The sequence below is a fragment of the Bombina bombina genome, chromosome 2 (genome assembly GCF_027579735.1).
Source record: "Bombina bombina isolate aBomBom1 chromosome 2, aBomBom1.pri, whole genome shotgun sequence".
Classification (NCBI taxonomy): Eukaryota; Metazoa; Chordata; class Amphibia; order Anura; family Bombinatoridae; genus Bombina; species Bombina bombina.
Genome location: NC_069500.1, coordinates 295,187,700 through 295,212,313, shown reverse-complemented (window position 1 = coordinate 295,212,313; position 24,614 = coordinate 295,187,700). Strand labels below are relative to the sequence as shown.

At 40.7% G+C, this 24,614-nt stretch overlaps 1 protein-coding gene across 2 annotated transcripts in view; it reads right to left on the bottom strand.

Moving 5' to 3' along the window:
• SRFBP1 (serum response factor binding protein 1) overlaps positions 1–24,614 on the bottom strand; it is a 307,243-nt gene that overhangs the window by 1,435 nt on the left and 281,194 nt on the right. For both annotated transcript variants that reach the window (XM_053701596.1, XM_053701598.1), the window contains one exon: positions 11,647–11,684. In XM_053701596.1, the coding sequence (XP_053557571.1) occupies positions 11,647–11,684 (38 nt within the window). The remainder of the gene's footprint in view (positions 1–11,646; positions 11,685–24,614) is intronic.

Below are 24,614 nucleotides of genomic sequence, written 5' to 3'. Positions count from 1 at the left end.
TGAACACCAAGCGCTCTGCAAAACCCCACAAATTGCTTAAATCAACCAGCCAAAAGGACAATCTAGTGGAACAGTTTTTCTCTCCCACAAGCTTTAAGACCTCAACAAGTGAGGAGCACAGAAGATCGCTTTTACAAAAGCAACAAACACCACAAAAAACATGGAGGGATCAGAAGAAAGCACCTCAGTACCAAATGACATTCTCTCCACGTTAGCGTCCAAGCAGGACATAGCAGATATTATCCGCTCATGCATACGTGAAGAAATTGCTGAGATCAAACAGGACCTGCACTCTATGAACAACAGAGTGGAAGCACTGGAGGAGTTCTCTGACCACTTACAAGAAGAAATTAACGAGGTTCAAGACACCACAACGCATCATACAAAAATTATAGCTGATCTATACGACAAAATAGAGGACCTCGAGAACCGTAGCCGACGGAAAAACCTCAGAATCCGCAGGGTTCCTGAGTTGGTGCTACCCAAAGACTTCCCAACCTATATCCTGGCACTTTTTGCCCACCTTAAGAATACCCCTCCTTCTACAGATATCCCCTGGGTTAGAGCACATATTGCCCTCAGGCCTAAACCCCCAAATACGGCTCCTCCAAGAGACATAATAATGAAGTTTAAGGACTTTGGGATGAAAGAGGAGCTCCTAAACCTCTCACGCAAACACCAACCAGTGAAATTCAGGGGTACTATACTCCAATTCTATCAGGACCTGTCGCAACAGACACTCCAAAGAAGACGAGAATTAGCTCCATTGACGGCACTACTCCGTCAAAAGAAAATCCTCTATAGATGGGGATTTCCATTCCATCTATATGTTCTGCATGGCAATAGGAAACTGGATTGCAAGTCCGCAGAAGACGTCAGTGATTTCTGCTCTGCACTGGAAATAGACCCGCCAGAGGGCCTACTGGCAGACGATCATCCTGAACCCCCTAGGAAAAAACCATCGCGAACGGCCCCAGGGGACTGGCAAAAGGCGGTCCCCAGATCCAAGACCCAAGCATTGGCACGGCCCTGGGGTATCACACCCCAGCCCGTAACCTAGAGACCTTGCCACATAAGGGGTTACTTTGAAAAAACATCCAAGAACTGCCACACAGACTGTGAACAACATTAGGGAACTATGCCTTGGTAACGTATAATGCTTAACGACTTTACCTGTGAATAATTTTGTCAACACTATTTTTAATATATGCTGTTTTATATAGTCAATAGTAAAGCAGATGGTTGCCAAGATCGCCCTCCAGGAACAGGGCCCTCTCTATAAAAACCTGGGGGGCTGTAGTAATAAGTGTAATGCCCACCCTCAAAGTAATCCTGTGTCAAAAACGGAGATGAAAGGGTTAGTTTATTTCAGACACCTGTTAGATCTTTAAACAATAAGCACTAGTGATAAGGAGCTGGTTTATAGCCCCTCTCGCATTAGTAAAGTCATATGACGTTATGTAATCTAAGATACTTCTTACTAAGATTTGATTTATGCTACTTGTTTTATTTCTTGTATTGTTTAGTGTTTAACATGTTATTGCTACACGTCAGAGGACTGGGTGTGGGGGCGCACTCAGGGCACAATGTACAAGCAGAATCTATCATGCTAGATATCATTCACACCCTCATGGACAACCCAATAGCTTCCCTCTCACGGATTAACCATGGCCACTAACAATAGAACAATCACATTAATTAGTCAAAACACTAGAGGCCTAAATTCAGCACAAAAACGCTCTTTAGCTATGAAAGACCTCCGCAGGAAGGGGGGTGACATTCTCTTTCTACAGGAGACTCACTTTTTAAAATCAAAGGAACCTAGATACTATGGAGGACAGTATACGCAATGCTTCCATAGCTCATTTGACCATAAGCGCAGCGGCGTAAGCATCCTTATAGGCAGAAACATCTCTTTTACTCCCATACAAACACACACAGACACAGAGGGCAGTTATCTCTGCGTCACTGGCCTGTTTGGTATTCCGGTGACGTTGGTCAACCTGTATGCTCCCAACACCAAACAGCTCCCCTTCTTCAGAAAGGTTTTCACACAGATATTAGACCACACAATAGGAGCACTCTATATGGGAGGGGACTTCAATACACCTATCCAACCAAATCTAGATACCACAAACCCCAAACCCACAACACCTAAGCATGTAACTAAACAATTATAGAGACTAATGCACGAACAGACTCTGTTTGACATTTGGAGATTCAAACACCCCGAGAAGAGGGATTACTCCTTCTTCTCCTCCCCACACCGCACATATAGCAGAATCGATTATCAACTCACTAATCAAAAGGGACTCACTAACGTCCTATCATCAAGACTCTCACACACTGTCTGGTCAGACCACTCTGCAGTACTTACGAGACTTGACTGGCCAATTTGCACCAAAAAGCACTTATCAGTGGAAACTGGAGGATAATTTGCTAAGGTACGCTGACCTTAATAACAAAATTGAGAAACTGCTCCCAGAATACTTCCAATTTAATTCCCTTCCCGAGACAGATCCCCTGATAGTATGGGAAGCCCACAAATGTTTTATGAGAGGGGAATTTATAAAATATCAAGTGCACATTAAACAGAAAGCACGATTATTATACAAATCATCCACGAGCTCCTATCTAAATTAGAATATGAACACAAGTGAAACCCCACATCCCCACAAACTCTTGCAGAGCTTGTAAAAGCTAGGAAGGCAGTTCATGATCAACTAATAAAAGAAGCTAATACTTTAGCCCTAAAAACTAAGCAAAAGTTCTATTTTGAAAGTAATAGAGCAGGAAAGGTCCTCGCTCACTCCCTTAAACTGAAAAAACTCAAAACTTTTATACATGAAGTAAAAAACCCCTGAAATGAAAAGGTACACACCATACCAGAAATCCTGTCTCAATTCCTAACATACTACTCTCAACTTTATGACCTCACGGGAAAAAAGAACCACCTAATAGACACGCCACAATTGATTAACGCATACTTAGCAGACACTTCCCTACCCCAACTGACAACGGCGCAGGCGACAGAGCTGGAAGTTCCCTTCTCAACATCGGAAATTCTTACAGCCCTTAAACAACTACCCACTGGCAAAAGCCCAGGGCCGGATGGCTTCACCGTCTCATATTACAAAAAATATGCACACACCTTATTGCCACATTTATGCTCTATCTTCAACACTGTTGACCAGAAACACCCGTTTCTTTCTTCAATGCTAGAGGCCCACGTGACAGTAATACCCAAACCCGGAAAATCACCAGACACCCCTTCCAACTTTCGCCCCATTTCCCTCCTGAACGTAGACATCAAACTATATGCGAAACTAATAGCCACCAGAATTAATAAATTCCTACCCCAACTAATCCATCTGAACCAGGTGGGCTTTGTGCCCCAAAGGGAGGCGAGAGATAACACCATCAAGGTTCTTAACATATTAGAATACACCCAATCCCATAACATCCCAACAATTTTTCTAGCTGTCGAGGCCGAAAAAGCGTTCGACAGGCTGGATTGGACGTTTTTGAAACTTACTTTAGCTCGGTTCGGCATGGGTGAAAAACTTATAGGGAAAATCTTTGCTTTATATCAATCGCCAACAGCCCGTATTAAATTAAACAACTCACTGTCAGAACCTTTTCATATCTCAAACGGAACAAGGCAGGGCTGCCCCCTATCCCCCCTATTGTTTATTCTGGCCATGGAGGTTCTAGCTTCTAAAATTAGGGGAAATGAAGGCATACAAGGGATTCATATAAACAACACACACTACAAGTTAACGCTATATGCCGACGATATCCTATTCTCGCTCACCTCTCCCTTACAGTCCCTCTCGACACTACTCCCAGAGATCGAGACATACAGTACATACTCTAACTTCAAAATAAATTCGTCAAAATCAGAGTTCCTAGGCATAGGGACAACAGATCAAGTACATACTCAGATCACGACACAATATCAGTTCACCTCTAAAACCACCTCTATAAAGTATCTAGGGGTACACATAACAAACTCCAAGGATTCCTTGTATCAATTAAACCACCACCACCTCCTAGAATCTATCAGTTCAGAATTAAAAACTTGGCAGGGTAAGTGCCTCTCATGGTTGGGTAGGATTCAGGCTTTTAAGATGAGCGTACTGCCCAGACTCCTGTACTTGTTTCAGACTGTCCCCATACAACCTCCACCGCAATACATTAACAACGCACAAAAAATAGTCAACACCTTTATCTGGGCCCACAAACGCCCTAGAATAGCAAAACCGGTACTTTACAGAAGTAGAGATAAGGGTGGCCTCGGAGTACCTAACCTCCTATTTTATCACCAAGCGGCTCAACTTACCAGAGTGATTGACTGGTGTAAAAATGCACCAAATAAGGAATGGGTAAAGCTAGAGCATGACCTAGCGGGCTGACAGAGCTTAGCAGCTATATGCTGGACACATAGGCAACACAGACATAATCTCTTAGTTGCTTCCTCGCTGATAACAGATACACTAACTACATGGGACAACCTGACCAGATCCCAGAGGAACATATCCACAATCCCCTCACCATTGACCCCCTTATGCCATAACAGCGACTACCCACCACTTACACTTGTGGGCGAGAGGCTCATATTCTATCGCCGCAGGCCTACCTATATGCTCGGTGATAGACCAAGGGGCTATCCTAGCTAAAACGTCTTTAACGGAAAAAAACATAACGTACTTTAATAGATGGTTTGAATATCTTCAACTATCGCACTCTCTCTCCCACCACAAAGATAAGTCCGATCTGACTTGGAATCTTAACCCCTTTGAACAATTATGCCACTCACCGCAAGTAACGAAGGGATCATTATCTATGATATACAAAATATTACTAGCACTACACTCGAAAAACCTGCCATCTTACACCAAGGTTTGGGAGGTGGAGATGTCTATCACAGTCCCCCCAGACACATGGAACACTATTTTCCAACAAATGGGCAAGGCACCCTCATCAATGGGAATAACCGAGACAAATATGAAACTGCTAGGGAGATGGTATCTGTACCCAAGCAGGTTAGCAAAAAATTTTCAACACTCAGACCCCCTCTGTTGGAGGAATTGTAAGCAGAAAGGCACATTATACCACATTTGGTGGGAGTGTCCAATACTCCGACCATATTGGCAGGAGATACATGGGGAAATGCAGAAAGTACTCGCACAGAAAATCCCCTTTGACCCCCTAACGCTGCTATTCAATAAGCCTCCAAAGATTAAATGTAAATATAAATCCACTCTATTATATATTATGCTTAGCAGCGCAAAACAATTAATCCCGAGACTCTGGAAACAGAGCAAGATCTCGTCCAAACAGGATTGGTCTCAAAATGCCACACTTCTCCTGTCATTAGAGAAATATCATTATCTCAACACAGACAGAATGGACTTCTATTGTGCAATGTCTCTATACTGGGAAACATACATACATATGCAGATATCACCCCCACCCAAACAACTCCAACAGGACACTAACACATAAATTAGCACATCGATACACTGAGGACATAAAGGCTATGACCTGTACCCAAGTTATGCCTTGGCATATCCTGTCCTGCCGTACTCCGTTCCATTCCACTATCACCAATACTATATTAAGATCTGCATTATCACATACACAAATCCACAGCACCTTAGGGTAGTCTAAATTGCTATAAAAATAGATATAGACCCTGCACAGTTGGAATCATATGGAATCATATAATCCCAGATCTCTAAGAAGTAAAGTTAGTGATAACTAAGTTAATACAACATAACTGCTATGTATGGAAAACTCCGGTAAGGAAATATCCCCACGCCCAGCCTCTATAAAGAAAGATTATTATACATAGAAATTTGTATTTGAAACAACATTTGCAAACTCAAACAACGTGTAGCATTGCTTATGTTTATGTTTATGTGTTATTAAAGTTAAAAGTTTTGTTTGGAGAAAAAAGAAGAAAACACCGCAAGCTTTAAATACTCAGAGACATTTTGAACTCTGGTTGCGATGGACTCATGCTATACTACATCCGAGTTCCAATAGTATCATTTATTATCCTTTTTTGCAATGAATGTCTCTTTTTTACATTTGTATAACATTTATTAAATCTTTCAATAAAGTTTGCTTGAAAAAAAAAAAAAAATAATAATAATTAAACTTTCATGATTCAGATAGGGAATGCAATTTTAAACAACCTTTCAATTTGCTTTCATCATCAAATTTGCGTTGTGCTCTTTGTATTCTTTGTTGAAGGCTAAACCTATGTAGGCTCATGTGCCAATTTATAAGCCCCTGAGGGCCGCCTCTTTGCGTTTTTTTTTTTACAGCTAGACAGCACTAGTTCATGTGTGCCATATAATAACATTGTGCTCACTCCCATGGAGTTATTTATGAGTCAGCACTGATTGGCTTACATGCAAGTCTGTCAAAAGAACTGAAATAAGGGGGCAGTCTGCAGAGACATAGATAAAAGGTAATCAATCACAGAGGTCAAATGAATATTAATATAACTGTGTTGGTTATGCAAAACTGGGGAATGGCAAATAAAGGGAATATCTATCTTTTTAAACAATAAAAAAACAAAATTAGACTTACCTGATAATTTAATTTCCATTGTGGGGAGGAGAGTCCACTGCTTCATTCATTACTTGTGGAAATTAAGAACCTGGTCACCAGGAGGAGGCAAAGACACCCCAGCCAAAAGCTTAAATACCTCCCCCACTTCCCTTATCCCCCAGTCATTCTGCCAAGGGAACAAGGACCAGTAGGAGAAATATCAGGGTATAAATGGTGCCAGAAGAACAAAAAATAAATTTAGGTCCACCCACGGACGGACGGGTGCAGTGGACTCTCCTCTCCACAAAGGAAATGAATTTATCAGGTAAGCATAATTTATGTTTTCCATCTAAAGCGGAGGAGAGTCCACTGCTTCATTCATCATGGGAACAAATACCCAAAGCTCTAGAGGACACTGAATGAAGAAAACGGGAGGGTAAAAGTTGCGGAACCCTATACTGAGGGCACCACAGCCTGCAGAACCTTTCTCCCAAAAGCTGCTTCCGCCGAAGCAAAAACGTCAAATTTGTAAAACTTTGCAAAAGTATGTAAGGATGACCAGGTTGTGGCCTTACAAGTCTGATCCATAGAAGCCTCATTCTTAAAAGCCCAAGAAGAGGTCACAGCTCTAGTCAAGTGAGCCGTAATCCTCTGAGGAGGCTTGTGTCCCGCTAACTCATAAGCCAGACAGATCATACTCCTCAACCAAAAAGATAGAGAAGTTGCAGAGGCCCTCTGCACCCTGTGCCTTCCAGAATACACAACGAATAAGGACGTCTGTCTGAACTCCGTGACTTGAAGATAAAATTTCAAGGCTCAAACCACATCCAGATTATGCAGTAACTTCTTCGAAGAGGAAGGGTTAGGCCACAAGGAAGGAACCACTATTTCCTGGTTAATGTTATGACTCGACACTACCTTGGAAAGAAATCCCAAACCGGTTCGCAGAACGGCTTTGTCAGCATGAAAAACCAAGTAAGGAGGCTCAAATTGTAAGGCTACCAAGTCAGAGACTCTGCTTGCAGATGCAATAGCCAATAAAAACAGAACCTTCCATGAGATAATTTTAATGTCCAGGGCATGCATAGTCTCAAACGGAGTCCTCTGCAAGACCTTAAGCACTAAGTTTAAACTCCAGGGAGGAGCCGAATTCCTGAAAACTGGTCTAATCCTAGCCAGAGCCTGAACAAAGGACTGAATATCAGGAAGCTCCGCAAGCTTCTTATGCAACAGTACCGATAAAGCAGAGATCTGTCCCCTCATGGAACTTGCAGCAAGACCCTTATCCAGACCATTCTGGAGAAAGTCCAAAATTCTGGGTACCTTGACCTTATGCCATGGGTATCCAGGTTCCTCACACCAGGGCAAGGAGGTCCTCCACACCTTGTGATCGGCTTCCTGGCCTGGATGAGAGAGTGTCTATCACTCTCTCTGAAAAACCTCTTTTGGCTAAGACTAGGCATTCAATCTCCATGCAGTCAGTCTCAGAGTATCAAGATTTGGTGTAAAAAAGGACCTTGAACTAACAGATGCTTGCGACAAGGTAACTTCCACTGCAGATATGACGACATCACCACTAGATCCGCAAACCACATCCTCTGCGGCCACGACAGAGCAATCAGAATCGCCAAAGTTTGCTCCTGCTTTAAGCAGGCAACTACTCGAGGTAGAAGAGGCAACGGTGGGAATATGTAGATTAGGTTGAAGTCCCAGGGTACCGTCAAGGCGTCTATCAGTTCCGCCTGGGGATCACTGTATCGCGACCCGTATCTGTGTAACTTGCAATTGAGTTTGGACGCCATGAGATCTATTTCCCCCATCCCCCATCTGGTGCAGATCTCCGCAAACATCTCGGGGTGGAGAGACCATTCCCCTGGATGAAATGTCTGTCTACTCAGAAAATCTGCTTTCCAGGAATGTGGATCGCTGAGGGCAAACAATTGTGAGTCTCTGCCCATTCCAGAATCAGAGATACTTCACTCATTGCTAGGGAGCTTCTAGTCCCCCCTGGTGGTTTATGTAAATCACTGAGGTGATGTTGTCCGATTGGAATCTGATGAATTGGGACGACCCCAGGAGGGTCAAAGCCTTCAGAGCGTTGAATATCGCTCAAAGTTCCAGAATATTTATACGTAGACTCGATTCCTCTCGAGTCTATCTTCCTTGTGCATTTTTGGCACCCCAAACGGCTCCCCATCCTGATAGACTCGCATCCGTGGTTACAATCTCTCAGGATGGTCTCAGGAAGGAAGTCCCCAGGGACAACTAGCCCGGTTGGGTCCACCAAGACAGGGACTCCCTCACCGGTCTGCTAACTGCTCCACATTAACAGTGCCTCATCTCACATAAGTGCAGCAAAAAACACAATAAACATTATTATGTATATTAAAATTTCCCCTGTTCAATAACCCCCTTCCGAGGGTATTACCCTAGATTCTATACAGATAAAAGAAGTCACACTGTGACCCTGTCTTCTTGTGTTATCACATATATATATGATCGTCTGGGGTTGTCATGTTCCTTGTTCAGAGGAGAATTGCCTGGTATTTCAGGGCTGGACTGACCTTACTTGGCGGGATCAGACTGATATACTTCAGGAAAGTTTTCTTCTGTGAAAAGCACACTGGTCTAAAAGAGGCTGCTTCCGGGTGGTAAATCGCCATAGAACAAGCCACTGAGCTGTTGTTCGTTCCTGGTAGAGCGCTTCTCTCTTTGTATGCAAATTATTATGACCCTGGGGAAGTCTCCCTATGGGTAATGGGGGAAACCAGACGTGGACTCCTTGCCCAGTGTGCTTAGAGGAATGTGGCTGCACCTCACTGACGAGGCCCATAGGAGGCCGAAACGATCGTCTGGGGTTGTCATGTTCCTTGTTCAGAGGAGAATTGCCTGGTATTTCGGGGCTGGACTGACCTTACTTGGCGGGATCAGACTGATATACTTCAGGAAAGTTTTCTTCTGTGAAAAGCACACTGGTCTAAAAGAGGCTGCTTCCGTGTGGTAAATCGCCATAGAACAAGCCACTGAGCTGTTGTTCGTTCCTGGTAGAGCACTTCTCTCTTTGTATGCAAATTATTATGACCCTGGGGAAGTCTCCCTATGGGTGATGGGGGAAACCAGACGTGGACTCCTTGCCCAGTGTGCTTAGAGGAATGTGGCTGCACCTCACTGACGAGGCCCATAGGAGGCCGAAACGATCGTCTGGGGTTGTCATGTTCCTTGTTCAGAGGAGACTTGCCTGGTATTTCGGGGCTGGACTGACCTTACTTGGCGGGATCAGACTGATATACTTCAGGAAAGTTTTCTTCTGTGAAAAGCACACTGGTCTAAAAAAGGCTGCTTCCGGGTGGTAAATCGCCATAGAACAAGCCACTGAGCTGTTGTTCGTTCCTGGTAGAGCGCTTCTCTCTTTGTATGCAAATTATTATGACCCTGGGGAAGTCTCCCTATGGGTGATGGGGGAAACCAGACGTGGACTCCTTGCCCAGTGTGCTTAGAGGAATGTGGCTGCACCTCACTTACGAGGCCCATAGGAGGCCGAAACGATCGTCTGGGGTTGTCATGTTCCTTGTTCAGAGGAGAATTGCCTGGTATTTCGGGGCTGGACTGACCTTACTTGGCAGGATCAGACTGATATACTTCAGGAAAGTTTTCTTCTGTGAAAAGCACACTGGTCTAAAAGAGGCTGCTTCCAGGTGGTAAATCGCCATAGAACAAGCTACTGAGCTGTTGTTCGTTCCTGGTAGAGCGATTCTCTCTTTGTATGCAAATTATTATGACCCTGGGGAAGTCTCCCTATGGGTGATGGGGGAAACCAGACGTGGACTCCTTGCCCAGTGTGCTTAGAGGAATGTGGCTGCACCTCACTGACGAGGCCCATAGGAGGCCGATACGATCGTCTGGGGTTGTCATGTTCCTTGTTCAGAGGAGAATTGCCTGGTATTTCGGGGCTGGACTGACCTTACTTGGCGGGATCAGACTGATATACTTCAGGAAAGTTTTCTTCTGTGAAAAGCACACTGGTCTAAAAGAGGCTGCTTCCGGGTGGTAAATCGCCATAGAACAAGCCACTGAGCTGTTGTTCGTTCCTGGTAGAGCGCTTCTCTCTTTGTATGCAATATATATATATAATGAAACTATCTTACCAGAATCGGCGCCGTGGAACAGGAACATGGCCCTTCAAGTGTGACAGGTTAGTAGCGTCACTCCTGACATGGACTTGAGAGAAGAAAACCTGGCAGCGAAACTCGTCAAAGCTGATTGCTTAAGGAGCTGTTAATATGAGTCAGGATGGTTTCGCAGAAGAACTCCCCCTGCATCTCCGGACTCTAACTTTCACCCATGCTCTCACTGAGAGGCTGACAGGATTACTTAAAACTCCAGTCCCAATGCGAAGAGTACTACCCTCCATAAGAGACTACTCCGAATCTTCCGACACTTCTCTGCCAACCTCCTGTGACGAAAGGCAAAGAATGACTAGGGGAAGAGGGAAGTGGGGGAGGTATTTAAGCCTTTGGCTGGGGTGTCTTTGCCTCCTCCTGGTGGCCAGATTCTTAATTCCTACAAGTGATGAATGAAGCTCTGATGTGTTAGACCATTTTATATATGCATAAATAATATATACATACAAACACATAACATAACGACCCTGTATAAAGTTGTTTTTTTTAACATAACGACCCTGTATAAAGTTTTTTTTTAAATTTAAATTAATATTGAAATTTACCTCACAAAATCAATGAATCTTGTATCAGTAGCTAATTTAAAAAATAAAAATAAAACCTTATTGGGCCCATAAAAAGTAACCACACAGTAGAGCAGAGTTGATACTATATGGCTTAATGGATTAGAGCATGTAATTTTTCTACTATTAGTGCCCTTTAATAAATCTAACCCTTAGTTATCATATGTTTTTATTACAGGGAAGACTAAAAACTAAAATAGTACTTAAATTACTTTTGCAGTCTGAAAAATTAGTTATCACACAAGCTTTAATGACTGAAAACAAGCTGGGGGAAACATTATGTAAAGAAGGGATTTAATTAGATAACAGAAACTGGTTGTCATTTTACACGTACTTACCTGAGCTTGTGCTTTTTTCTGTTGACACATTAGTTTCTCTATAAAAAACAAAATAAAAAGTTGAAAGAAGTTTTTATCCAGAGTATATGGTTAAAAAGCAGAATTATAAAAAAAATAAAGGGACACGATAATCAAAATTAAACTTCAGATAGAGCACACAATTTTTTTTTTCTAAATCATCTTTATTGAACTCCAACAGATTTATACATTTTCGATAATTTCCAAAACAAAGAATAAACAGTCAAAGAAACATCAGCAAGCAAAGAAAAAAGAAAAAAAATGTTATGAATTAAATTCCATTCTGTCATTCCTAAATGATTATAATTTCTCTGTTGGAGTATATTTTATCCCCATTTTTTCCCCTCCCTCCCCTCCCCCCAACAGAAACATCAATATCACAACTATGGCCAGGAACAAGGCCAGAAGCAGTCTTTCCCTCTCCCCCCTCCCCCCTCCCCCCCCCTCCTCTAAGCACACAATTTTAAACAACTTTCCAATTCATATCCATTATCTAAATGTGCACAATCTTTTTATATGCAAACTTTGAGGCACCAGTTCCCATTGAACATGTGCAAGAATCACAGAATATACGTATATGCATTTTGTAATTGGATGATTGTCACATGATGCAGTGGGTAAGAAAAAGTTTGAAATTTGTCAGAAAAAAATCTACTAATGTGGAATTCAAACAAACTGCTTTTGCATTGTCTATTTATTATGTATTACTCATTATGCTATTCTACTTTGTTAAAGTTATGGTAAATCCAAGTGTTAACAAATGCTAGGATTTGCGATCACTAAAAATGAAGGGGAGTTTCATTCATCAACTGTGTAAAAAAGGGTGCTAAACTCACCCTTTCTGTGCCATTGCACAGCGCTAAATCAGCAGCTCTGGTCGCTCACAGCACAACAATCTTCAATAAGGTGCCACTTGCACCTCTGTACCAACAGCGGTGCGTGCATTTAGAAACCTGTCAGTTGACACACATCGCTATTGGTTGATGTACCATGAGTGGTCGGAGCTGTTGAATTTAGCGCTGTGCAACCGCACAGAAAGGGTGAGTTTAGCACCCATTTTACACGGTTGATGAATTAAACTCACCTTGATTTTTAGTGATGGTAAATCTTAGCGTTTGTTAAACACTTGGATTTTCCATAACTTTAAGTGGTTCTTTAACATGAATATGGCATGAGCAAAGTTTTGGGAACCTTTCAGTCAGTACTCCATAACCGTGCCCTTTGCAGAATACAACAAAAAAACTATTTATGTAAGAACTTACCTGATAAATTCATTTCTTTCATATTAGCAAGAGTCCATGAGCTAGTGACGTATGGGATATACATTTCTACCAGGAGGGGCAAAGTTTCCCAAACCTTAAAATGCCTATAAATACACCCCTAACCACACCCACAATTCAGTTTAACGAATAGCCAAGAAGTGGGGTGATAAGAAAGGAGAGAAAGCATCAAAAAATAAGGAATTGGAATAATTGTGCTTTATACAAAAAATCATAACCACCACAAAAAAGGGTGGGCCTCATGTACTCTTGCTAATATGAAAGAAATGAATTTATCAGGTAAGTTCTTACATAAATTATGTTTTCTTTCATGTAATTAGCAAGAGTCCATGAGCTAGTGACGTATGGGATAGCAAATACCCAAGATGTGGAATTTCCACGCAAGAGTCACTAGAGAGGGAGGGATAAAATAAAGACAGCCAATTCCGCTGAAAAATTAATCCACTACCCAAATCAAAAAGGTTTCAATTTTTATAATGAAAAAAACTGAAATTATAAGCAGAAGAATCAAACTGAAACAGCTGCCTGAAGTACCATTCTACCAAAACTGCTTCTAAATAAGAGAAAACATCAAAATGGTAGAACATAGTAAAAGTATGCAAAGAAGACCAAGTCATTGCTTTGCAAATCTGATCAATAGAAGCTTCATTCTTAAAAAGCCCAGGAAGTAGAAGCTTACCTAGTAGAATGAGCCGTAATCCTCCAAGGTGGGAATCCACCCGACTCCAAATAATCATGATGAAACAAAAGTTTAAGCAAGATGCCAAATAAATGGCAGAAGCCTTTTGACCTTCCTAAAACCAGAAAAGATAACAAATAGACTAGAAGTCTATCTGAAATCTGAATAGCTTCAACATAGAATTTCAAAAAACTCTTACCATATCCAAAGAAAGTAAGAATCTCACCAAAGAAGTTTTAGGAAAACAATAATTCCTCCCTAATGTTGTTAGAATTTACAACGTTAGGTAAGAATTGAAATGAGGACAGCAAAAAACACCTTATCCTGATGAAAAAATCAGAAAAAAGAGATTCACAAGAAAGAACAGATAATTCAAAAACTGTTCTAGCTGAAGAGATGTCCAAAAAGAACAATACTTTCCATGAAAGTAATTAATGTCCAGAGCAAGCATATGCTCAAATAGAGAGCCTGAAAAGCCTTCAGAACCAAATTAAGACTCCAAGGAGGAGAAATTGGCTTAATGACAGGTTTGATACGAATCAAAACCTGAACAAAATGATGAATATCAGGAAGTAACACTGCCTTATCCTGATGAAAAATCAGAAAAGGATATTCACAAAAAAGAGCAGATAACTCAAAAACTCTTCAAGCAGAAGAAATAACCAAAAGGAACAATACTTTTCCAAGAAAGTAATTTAATGTTCAGAGAATGCATAGGCTCAAACGGAGGAGCATGTAAAGCCCTCAGCACCAAATTGAGACTCCAAAGAGGAGAGATTGTTTAATGACAGGCTTGATACGGACCAAAGCCTGTACAAAACAATGAATATCAGGATGATTAGCAATCTTTTTGTGAAAAAAGAACAGAAAGAGTAGAGATTTGTCCTATCAAAGAACTGAAGACAAAACCTTATCCAAACCAACCTGAAAAAAATTATAAAATTCTATGAATTTTAAAAGAATGCCAAGAAAAGTAGGTCTTCCAGACTCGATAATAAATCTTTCTAGAGACAGATTTACGAGCCTGAAACATAGTAATAATCAATGAGTCAGAGAAACCTCTATGACTAAAAATCAAGCGTTCAATCTTCATCCCTTCAAATTTAATGATTTGAGATCCTGATGGAAAAAATGGGCCTTGAGAAAGAAGGTCTGGTTTAAACGGAAGTGTCCAAGGTTGGCAACTGGCCATCCGAATGAGATCCGCATACCAAAACCTGAGAGGCCATGCTGGAGCCACCAGCAGAACAAACAAATACTCCATAAGAATTTTGGAAATCACTTTGGAAGAAGAACTAGAGGCGGAAAGAAATAGGCAAAAAGATAATTCCAAAGAAATGTCAATGCATACACTACTTCCGCCTGAGGATCACGGGACCTGAATAGGCCCCTGGGAAGTTCTTTATTCAGATGAGATGCCAGCAGATCTATTTCTAGAAATGCTCACATCTGAAAAATTGAAAAACATATCTGGGTATGAGAGACCATTCTCCCGGATGTAAAGCTTGATTAACAGAGATAATCCGCTTCCCAAATATCTATACCTGAGAAAAAAAACACAGAATTTAGATAGGAGCTGGATTTAGCCCAAGCTAATATCCGAGACACTTCTGTCACAGCCTAAGGACTGATAGTCCCACCCTGATGATTGACATACACCATAGTTGTGATATTGTCTGAAAGACAATAAACGTCTCTTCTTCAAAAAGAAACTAACTGAAAAACTCTGAGAATGCACAGAGTTCTAAAATATCAAATGGTAATCTCGCCTCCTGAGATTTCCAAACCCCTTGTGCTGACAGAGATCCTCAGACAGCCTGCCAACCAAAAAGACTCACATCTGTAGAGATCATGGTCCAGGTTGAAAGAAACGAAGAGACCTGTAGAACTAAATGATGGTGATCTTAACCACCAAATCAAGATAGATAAATATTAGGATTCAAAGATTTAAAATGTGAAATCCTAGAATCCCTGCACCATAATTCAGCATAAAAAACTGGAAAGGTTCTTTCTATTGAAAATGAGCAAAGGGAATTGAATCCAATGCTGTGGTCATAAGACCTAAAACTTCTATGCATATATAGCAACTGAAGGAAATAATAGAGACTAAAGGTACCGACAGACGGAACCCAATAAAATTGTCCCTTGTCTGATAGAGACAAAGACAGTGACACAAACTATCTGGAAACCTAAAAAAGGTGACCTTTGTGTGAGGAATCAAGAGCTTTTGAAAAAAAGATCCTCTATGTCTTGGAAGAACAAAGTGAATCATATGAGATTCCGCATCCTCAGAAAATAATCTGAATGAAAACAGAAAAATGAAAATATGCATTTATTGTATCTAATGAAAACAAATAATGCTATCACTGACCAAAAAAAGGCAGAATAGTTTGAATAAAACTCCAAAACCCAGTTCCTAAAAATGGAACTGGAAGAAATACCCCAGAAGATTCCAGGTCTGAGCAGCGCTTGAACCCCACGGGTGATCAGCCATGCTTCAACAGTATCCAAAATATATAGGACCGAAACACACTTAAATAAAGTGTTAGTCTTACTGGAATAGCTGGAATATAATAGAGAAAAAAGACTTCTCACAGACGGTTTATTCTGAACTTATTCTGTACCCAAAATCAAAGAAATTTGGACCGAATAGAACCAAATACATTTCAAAAAAGTCTTAACCTGCCCCTTACCAGCCGAGCTGGAATACGGCACGTACATCGCAATTTTAGGGAGCTGATTTTGAACTGAAAAATTTCCAATTAAAAACATGTTACTTGGGAAAGAATTCAGGAATTCGTTCCTTAATAAGAACCACCAAACTAATATAAGCTTAAAGTTTTAGTCTTAGAACTCAATCTTGAAGCCCAGAGTAACAGTTAAGAATTGAATCCAATTATAAAACAAATAATTGATTATCTTAGAACAAAAGAAATATGGATTTTTAGAAATCACAAAATTCTTCTAGCTAAAACAGCTAAAGACATAGATTAAACCTCATTTGCGAAAATATTCAATAAAATGAAGACACAAATGAAATTATTAGCATGATAGTCCAGTTAAAGGACCAGTCAATATACTGGACTTGCATAATCAATAAATGCAAAACAACAAGACAAATGCAACAGCACCTAGTCTAGTAAATTTTGTCCCTTTAACAATGCTAAAATAAATCATAATCTGATACTTGATCTTAAAGTAAACAGAAAAAATTAAGCAATTGCAACATCATCCAAATAAATCACAGGTCCAAGAAAAGTACCTGAAACTAAATAATTTTCCATAAATAAGATACAACCATCTAAAGGAAAATAAATACTATTTTGCTATAGAAACAATAGCATAATTAGTATAGATAGCCCCAATAAATTGGAGAACCCTCAAAATTGAATTTAACTGCCGGCAAAGAATATAGTTTAAAACCTTTGAAAAAGGAATAAAAGAAAATTCTCAGCCTATTCCATTCCCTAGTATGAGGAACTGGAAAAAAACCTCTGAAAACACAGAAGAATAAATAAGCAGAAATAAAATGTTAGCTAGTCTTGAAAAAACATAATTTATGCTTACCTGATAAATTTATTTCTCTTGTAGTGTATCCAGTCCACGGATCATCCATTACTTATGGGATATTAACTCCTCCCCAACAGGAAGTGCAAGAGGATTCACCCAGCAGAGCTGCTATATAGCTCCTCCCCTAACTGCCATTACCAGTCATTCGACCGAAAACATGCAGAGAAAGGAAAACCATAGGGTACAGTGGTGACTGTAGTTTAATGGAAAAATTACCTGCCTTAAAGTGACAGGGCGGGCCGTGGACTGGATACACTACAAGAGAAATAAATTTATCAGGTAAGCATAAATTATGTTTTCTCTTGTTAAGTGTATCCAGTCCACGGATCATCCATTACTTATGGGATACCAATACCAAAGCTAAAGTACACGGATGACGGGAGGGACAGGCAGGCTCTTTATACGGAAGGAACCACTGCCTGAAGAACCTTTCTCCCAAAAACAGCCTCCGAAGAAGCAAAAGTGTCAAATTTGTAAAATTTGTAAAAAGTATGAAGAGAAGACCAAGTTGCAGCCTTGCAAATCTGTTCAACAGAAGCCTCATTCTTAAAGGCCCAAGTGGAAGCCACAGCTCTAGTAGAATGTGCTGTAATTCTTTCAGGAGGCTGCTGTCCAGCAGTCTCATAGGCTAACCGTATTATGCTACGAAGCCAAAAGGAGAGAGAGGTAGCCGAAGCTTTTTGACCTCTCCTCTGACCAGAATAAACGACAAACAGGGAAGACGTTTGTCGAAAATCCTTAGTTGCCTGTAGATAAAATTTCAGGGCACGGACTACATCTAGATTGTGTAGCAGACGTTCCTTTTTCGAAGAAGGATTAGGACACAAAGGTGTAACCACAATCTCTTGATTGATATTCCTGTTAATGACCACCTTAGGTAGGAACCCAGGTTTAGTACGCAGAACTACCTTGTCTGAATGAAAAATCAGATAAGGAGAATCACAATGTAAGGCAGATAACTCAGAGACTCTTCGAGCCGAGGAAATCGCCATTAAAAACAGAACTTTCCAAGATAACAACTTGATATCAATGGAATGAAGGGGTTCAAACGGAACCCCCTGTAAAACATTAAGAACTAAGTTCAAACTCCATGGTGGAGCAACAGTTTTAAACACAGGCTTGATCCTAGCTAAAGCCTGACAAAAAGCTTGAACGTCCGGAACTTCTGACAGACGTTTGTGTAAAAGAATGGACAGAGCTGAAATCTGTCCCTTTAAGGAACTAGCGGATAAACCCTTTTCTAAACCTTCTTGTAGAAAAGACAATATCCTCGGAATCCTAACCTTACTCCATGAGTAACTCTTGGATTCGCACCAATATAAGTATTTGCGCCATATCTTATGGTAAATCTTTCTGGTAACAGGCTTCCTAGCCTGTATTAAGGTATCAATAACTGACTCAGAAAAACCACGTTTTGATAAAATCAAGCGTTCAATTTCCAAGCAGTCAGCTTCAGAGAAATTAGATTTTGATGTTTGAAGGGACCCTGGATCAGAAGGTCCTGTTTCAGAGGTAGCGACCAAGGTGGACAGGATGACATGTCCACTAGATCTGCATACCAAGTCCTGCGTGGCCATGCAGGCGTTATTAGAATCACTGATGCTCTCTCCTGTTTGATTCTGGCAATCAATCGAGGAAGCATCGGGAAGGGTGGAAACACATAAGCCATCCCGAAGGTCCAAGGTGCTGTCAAAGCATCTATCAGAACCGCTCCCGGATCCCTGGATCTGGACCCGTAACGAGGAAGCTTTGCGTTCTGTCGAGACGCCATGAGATCTATCTTTGGTTTGCCCCAACGTCGAAGTATTTGGGCAAAGACCTCCGGATGAAGTTCCCACTCCCCCGGATGAAAAGTCTGACGACTTAAGAAATCCGCCTCCCAGTTCTCCACTCCCGGGATGTGGATTGCTGACAGGTGGCAAGAGTGAGACTCTGCCCAGCGAATTATCTTTGATACTTCCATCATTGCTAGGGAGCTTCTTGGCCCTCCCTGATGGTTGATGTAAGCTACAGTCGTGATGTTGTCCGACTGAAACCTGATGAACCCCCGAGTTGTTAACTGGGGCCAAGCCAGAAGGGCATTGAGAACTGCTCTCAATTCCAGAATGTTTATTGGTAGGAGACTCTCCTCCTGATTCCATTGTCCCTGAGCCTTCAGAGAATTCCAGACAGCGCCCCAACCTAGTAGGCTGGCGTCTGTTGTTACAATTGTCCAGTCCGGCCTGCTGAATGGCATCCCCCTGGACAGATGTGGCCGAGAAAGCCACCATAGAAGAGAATTTCTGGTCTCTTGATCCAGATTCAGAGTAGGGGACAAGTCTGAGTAATCCCCATTCCACTGACTTAGCATGCACAATTGCAGCGGTCTGAGATGTAGGCGTGCAAAGGGTACTATGTCCATTGCTGCTACCATTAAGCCGATCACCTCCATGCATTGAGCTACTGACGGGTGTTGAATGGAATGAAGGACACGGCATGCATTTTGAAGCTTTGTTAACCTGTCTTCTGTCAGGTAAATCTTCATTTCTACAGAATCTATAAGAGTCCCCAAGAAGGGAACTCTTGTGAGTGGAAAGAGATAACTCTTCTTTTCGTTCACCTTCCATCCATGCGACCTTAGAAATGCCAGTACTAACTCTGTATGAGACTTGGCAGTTTGAAAGCTTGAAGCTTGTATCAGAATGTCGTCTAGGTAAGGAGCTACCGCAATTCCTCGAGGTCTTAGTACCGCCAGAAGAGCACACAGAACCTTTGTGAAGATTCTCGGAGCCGTAGCCAATCCGAATGGAAGAGCTACAAACTGGTAATGCCTGTCTAGAAAGGCAAACCTTAGATACCGGTAATGATCTTTGTGAATCGGTATGTGAAGGTAAGCATCCTTTAAATCCACTGTGGTCATGTACTGACCCTTTTGGATCATGGGTAAAATTGTCCGAATAGTTTCCATTTTGAACGATGGAACTCTTAGGAATTTGTTTAGGATCTTTAAATCCAAGATTGGCCTGAAAGTTCCCTCTTTTTTGGGAACCACAAACAGATTTGAGTAAAACCCTTGTCCTTGTTCCGACCGCGGAACCGGATGGATCACTCCCATTAATAAAAGATCTTGTACGCAGCGTAGAAACGCCTCTTTCTTTATTTGGTTTGTTGACAACCTTGACAGATGAAATCTCCCTCTTGGGGGAGAGAATTTGAAGTCTAGAAGGTATCCCTGAGATATGATCTCTAACGCCCAGGGATCCTGGACATCTCTTGCCCAAGCCTGGGCGAAGAGAGAAAGTCTGCCCCCCACTAGATCCGTTCCCGGATCGGGGGCCCTCGATTCATGCTGTCTTAGGGGCAGCAGCAGGTTTCCTGGCCTGCTTGCCCTTGTTCCAGGACTGGTTAGGTCTCCAGCCTTGTCTGTAGCGAGCAACAGCTCCTTCCTGTTTTGGTGCAGAGGAAGTTGATGCTGCTCCTGCTTTGAAATTACGAAAGGAACGAAAATTAGACTGTCTAGCCTTAGGTTTGGCTCTGTCTTGAGGCAGGGCATGGCCTTTACCTCCTGTAATGTCAGCGATAATTTCTTTCAACCCGGGCCCGAATAAGGTCTGCCCTTTGAAAGGTATATTAAGCAATTTAGATTTAGAAGTAACGTCAGCTGACCAGGATTTTAGCCACAGTGCTCTGCGTGCCTGAATGGCGAATCCGGAATTCTTAGCCGTAAGTTTAGTTAAATGTACTACGGCATCTGAAATAAATGAGTTAGCTAACTTAAGGGCTTTAAGCTTGTGTGTAATCTCATCTAATGGAGCTGATTCAAGTGTCTCTTCCAGAGACTCAAACCAAAATGCTGCTGCAGCCGTGACAGGCGCAATGCATGCAAGAGGTTGCAATATAAAACCTTGTTGAACAAACATTTTCTTAAGGTAACCCTCTAACTTTTTATCCATTGGATCTGAAAAGGCACAGCTATCCTCCACCGGGATAGTGGTACGCTTAGCTAAAGTAGAAACTGCTCCCTCCACCTTAGGGACCGTTTGCCATAAGTCCCGTGTGGTGGCGTCTATTGGAAACATCTTTCTAAATATCGGAGGGGGTGAGAACGGCACACCGGGTCTATCCCACTCCTTAGTAACAATTTCAGTAAGTCTCTTAGGTATAGGAAAAACGTCAGTACTCGCCGGTACCGCAAAATATTTATCCAACCTACACATTTTCTCTGGTATTGCAACTGTGTTACAATCATTCAGAGCCGCTAACACATCCCCTAGTAATACACTGAGGTTTTCCAGCTTAAATTTAAAATTTGAAATATCTGAATCCAGTTTGTTTGGATCAGAACCGTCACCCGCAGAATGAAGCTCTCCGTCCTCATGTTCTGCAAATTGTGACGCAGTGTCTGACATGGCCCTAATATTATCAGCGCACTCTGTTCTCACCCCAGAGTGATCACGCTTACCTCTTAGTTCTGGTAATTTAGCCAAAACTTCAGTCATAACAGTAGCCATATCCTGTAATGTGATTTGTAATGGCCGCCCAGATGTACTCGGCGCTACAATATCACACACCTCCCGAGCGGGAGATGCAGGTACTGACACGTGAGGCGAGTTAGTCGGCATAACTCTCCCCTCGTTGTTTGGTGAAATATGTTCAATTTGTACAGATTGACTTTTATTTAAAGTAGCATCAATACAGTTAGTACATAAATTTCTATTGGGCTCCACTTTGGCTTTAGCACATATAGCACAGATATCTTCCTCTGAATCAGACATGTTTAACACACTAGCAAATAAACTAGCAACTTGGAAATACTTTTCAAGTAATTTACTATAATATGAAAACGTACTGTGCCTATAAGAAGCACAGAAAAAGTTATGACAGTTGAAAATTAATAAACTGAAAAGTTATAGCATCAAATCTTTGTAAAAAACACAATTTTAGCAAAGGATTGCTCCCATTAGCAAAGGATAACTAACCCTGATAGCAGAAAAAAAAAAAAAAAAAAATACAGAAATAAACGTTTTTTTTTTTTTATCACAGTCAACTACAATCTCACAGCTCTGCTGTGAGTGATTACCTCCCTCAAAACAAGTTTTGAAGACCCCTGAGTTCTGTAGAGATGAACCGGATCATGCAGGGAAGACAATAAACTTCTGACTGAATTTTTTGATGCGTAGCAAAAGCACCAAAAAAGGTCCCTCCCCCTCACACATAACAGTGAGAGAGATCAGTAAACTGTCATAAATTAAATAAAACGACTGCCAAGTGGAAAAAAATAGTGCCCAAAACATTTTTTCACCCAGTACCTCAGAAAATTAAACGATTTTACATGCCAGCAAAAAACGTTTAACATTAATAAATTGAGTGTTATTAAAAAGCCTGTTGCTAGTCCCTGCAAATTAGGCTAAAGTTTTATGCATACAGTATAATTCCAGTGAAGTGCCATTCCCCAGAATACTGAAGTGTAAAATATACATACATGACAGCCTGATACCAGTTGCTGCTACTGCATTTAAGGCTGAGTTTACATTATATCGGTATGGCAGAATTTTCTCATCAATTCCATTGTCAGAAAATAATAAGCTGCTACATACCTCTTTGCAGATTAATCTGCCCGCTGTCCCCTGATCTGAAGTTTACCTCTCCTCAGATGGCCGAGAAACAGCAATATGATCTTAACTACTCCGGCTAAAATCATAGAAAAACTCAGGTAGATTCTTCTTCAAATTCTACCAGAGAAGGAATAACACACTCCGGTGCTATTATAAAATAACAAACTTTTGATTGAAGGTATGAAACTAAGTATAATCACCACAGTCCTCTCACACATCCTATCTATTCGTTGGGTGCAAGAGAATGACTGGTAATGGCAGTTAGGGGAGGAGCTATATAGCAGCTCTGCTGGGTGAATCCTCTTGCACTTCCTGTTGGGGAGGAGTTAATATCCCATAAGTAATGGATGATCCGTGGACTGGATACACTTAACAAGAGAAAGAACTAGTTACCTTAATATCCAAAATAATCAACACCTGTATCCTCATTTCATTTCATTGTATACTAATACGTTACCTCAGATACCTATGATTCATAGATTGTTGATCCATGCTGTTAGTTCATGAAGATATTATTCTTTATTTTGTTCTAGAACTTAACTGACCAATAGAATGTTGAGTTGTTGTTTCTCTGATTTCTGTATATTTTTGAAACCTCAATAAAAATATATTTAAAAAAAAAAAAAAAAAAAAAAATAATCAACACCTTTTCAACAAAGAACAAATGTACTTTAATAAAAAATTAGATTTGTTAGTGTCAATATCTGATGAAGAAAATTCTGAATGAAAAAAAAACATCAGAGAAGGATAAAATAGTATGTTGTTGGACATTTGAAACTTCAATAATTAAAAAAGAAGTTTGAAAAAGACCTAAAAATTTTATTAGAAGGCACAAAGTCAGACAAAGCCTTTAAAATAGAATCAGAAATATATTCTTATAAATCTTCTAAGTATTTCTTGTACATAAGATGTAAAAAGAATAGCAATATATAAAGCATAAATACTAATGGATTCTGCATATAAAAGTTTAACATGAAACTTATAAGAAACCATAGCTAAAGATAAACATTCATAACATTGAAAATAAATGAACTTAGCTTTGGTAGGACTGAACTCAGTCAACGGAATCCCTTAGTATGTTTTGAAACAGGAACAGTGAAATCTTGCAATATGTAATAGAGAAAAAAAAAAAAAATTAAAGCAAAATTATCAAATTCCTTAAATGACAGTTTCAGGAATGGGAAAGAATGCAAAATAATAAGCTTCTAGAAACCAGAAGCAATAAAAAAAGTGAGGTTTAATGTGAAGAAAAAAAGTGGAACAAAAAAGATGCCCACATTTTTTGGCGCCAAATACAACGCCCATATATTTGGCGCCAAATATGACGCCACATCCTCTGATGCCGAAACCGACACCCACATTTTTTGGCGCACAAAATGTCTGAATACGCATGCATCAAAAAATGACGTTAACAGAATACAACTTCCGGCGTCAACTACGGCTCCGGAAATGACAAATTTTTGCGCCAAAAATTATGCAATAAAAAGAAACATTTTCTGCCCCCGCGAGCCTAACAGCACGCAGGAAAAAATGGTCAATTGAAAATTTTCAAGGTAAAGAAAAAATAATTTGAAATGCATTATCCCAAATAATGAAACTGACAGTCTGAATTTTAAAGGAATACTGATTATCCTGAATCAAGGCAAATATAAGTTTATAGACATATATTTAGAACTTTACATATAAAGTGCCCAACCATAGCTTTGAGTGTCATAAATAGAAATAAGAATTACTTACCCCAAGACACTCATCTACATATAGTAGATAGCCAAACCAGTACTGAAACGAGAATCAGTAGAGGTAATGGTATATTAGAGTATATCGTCG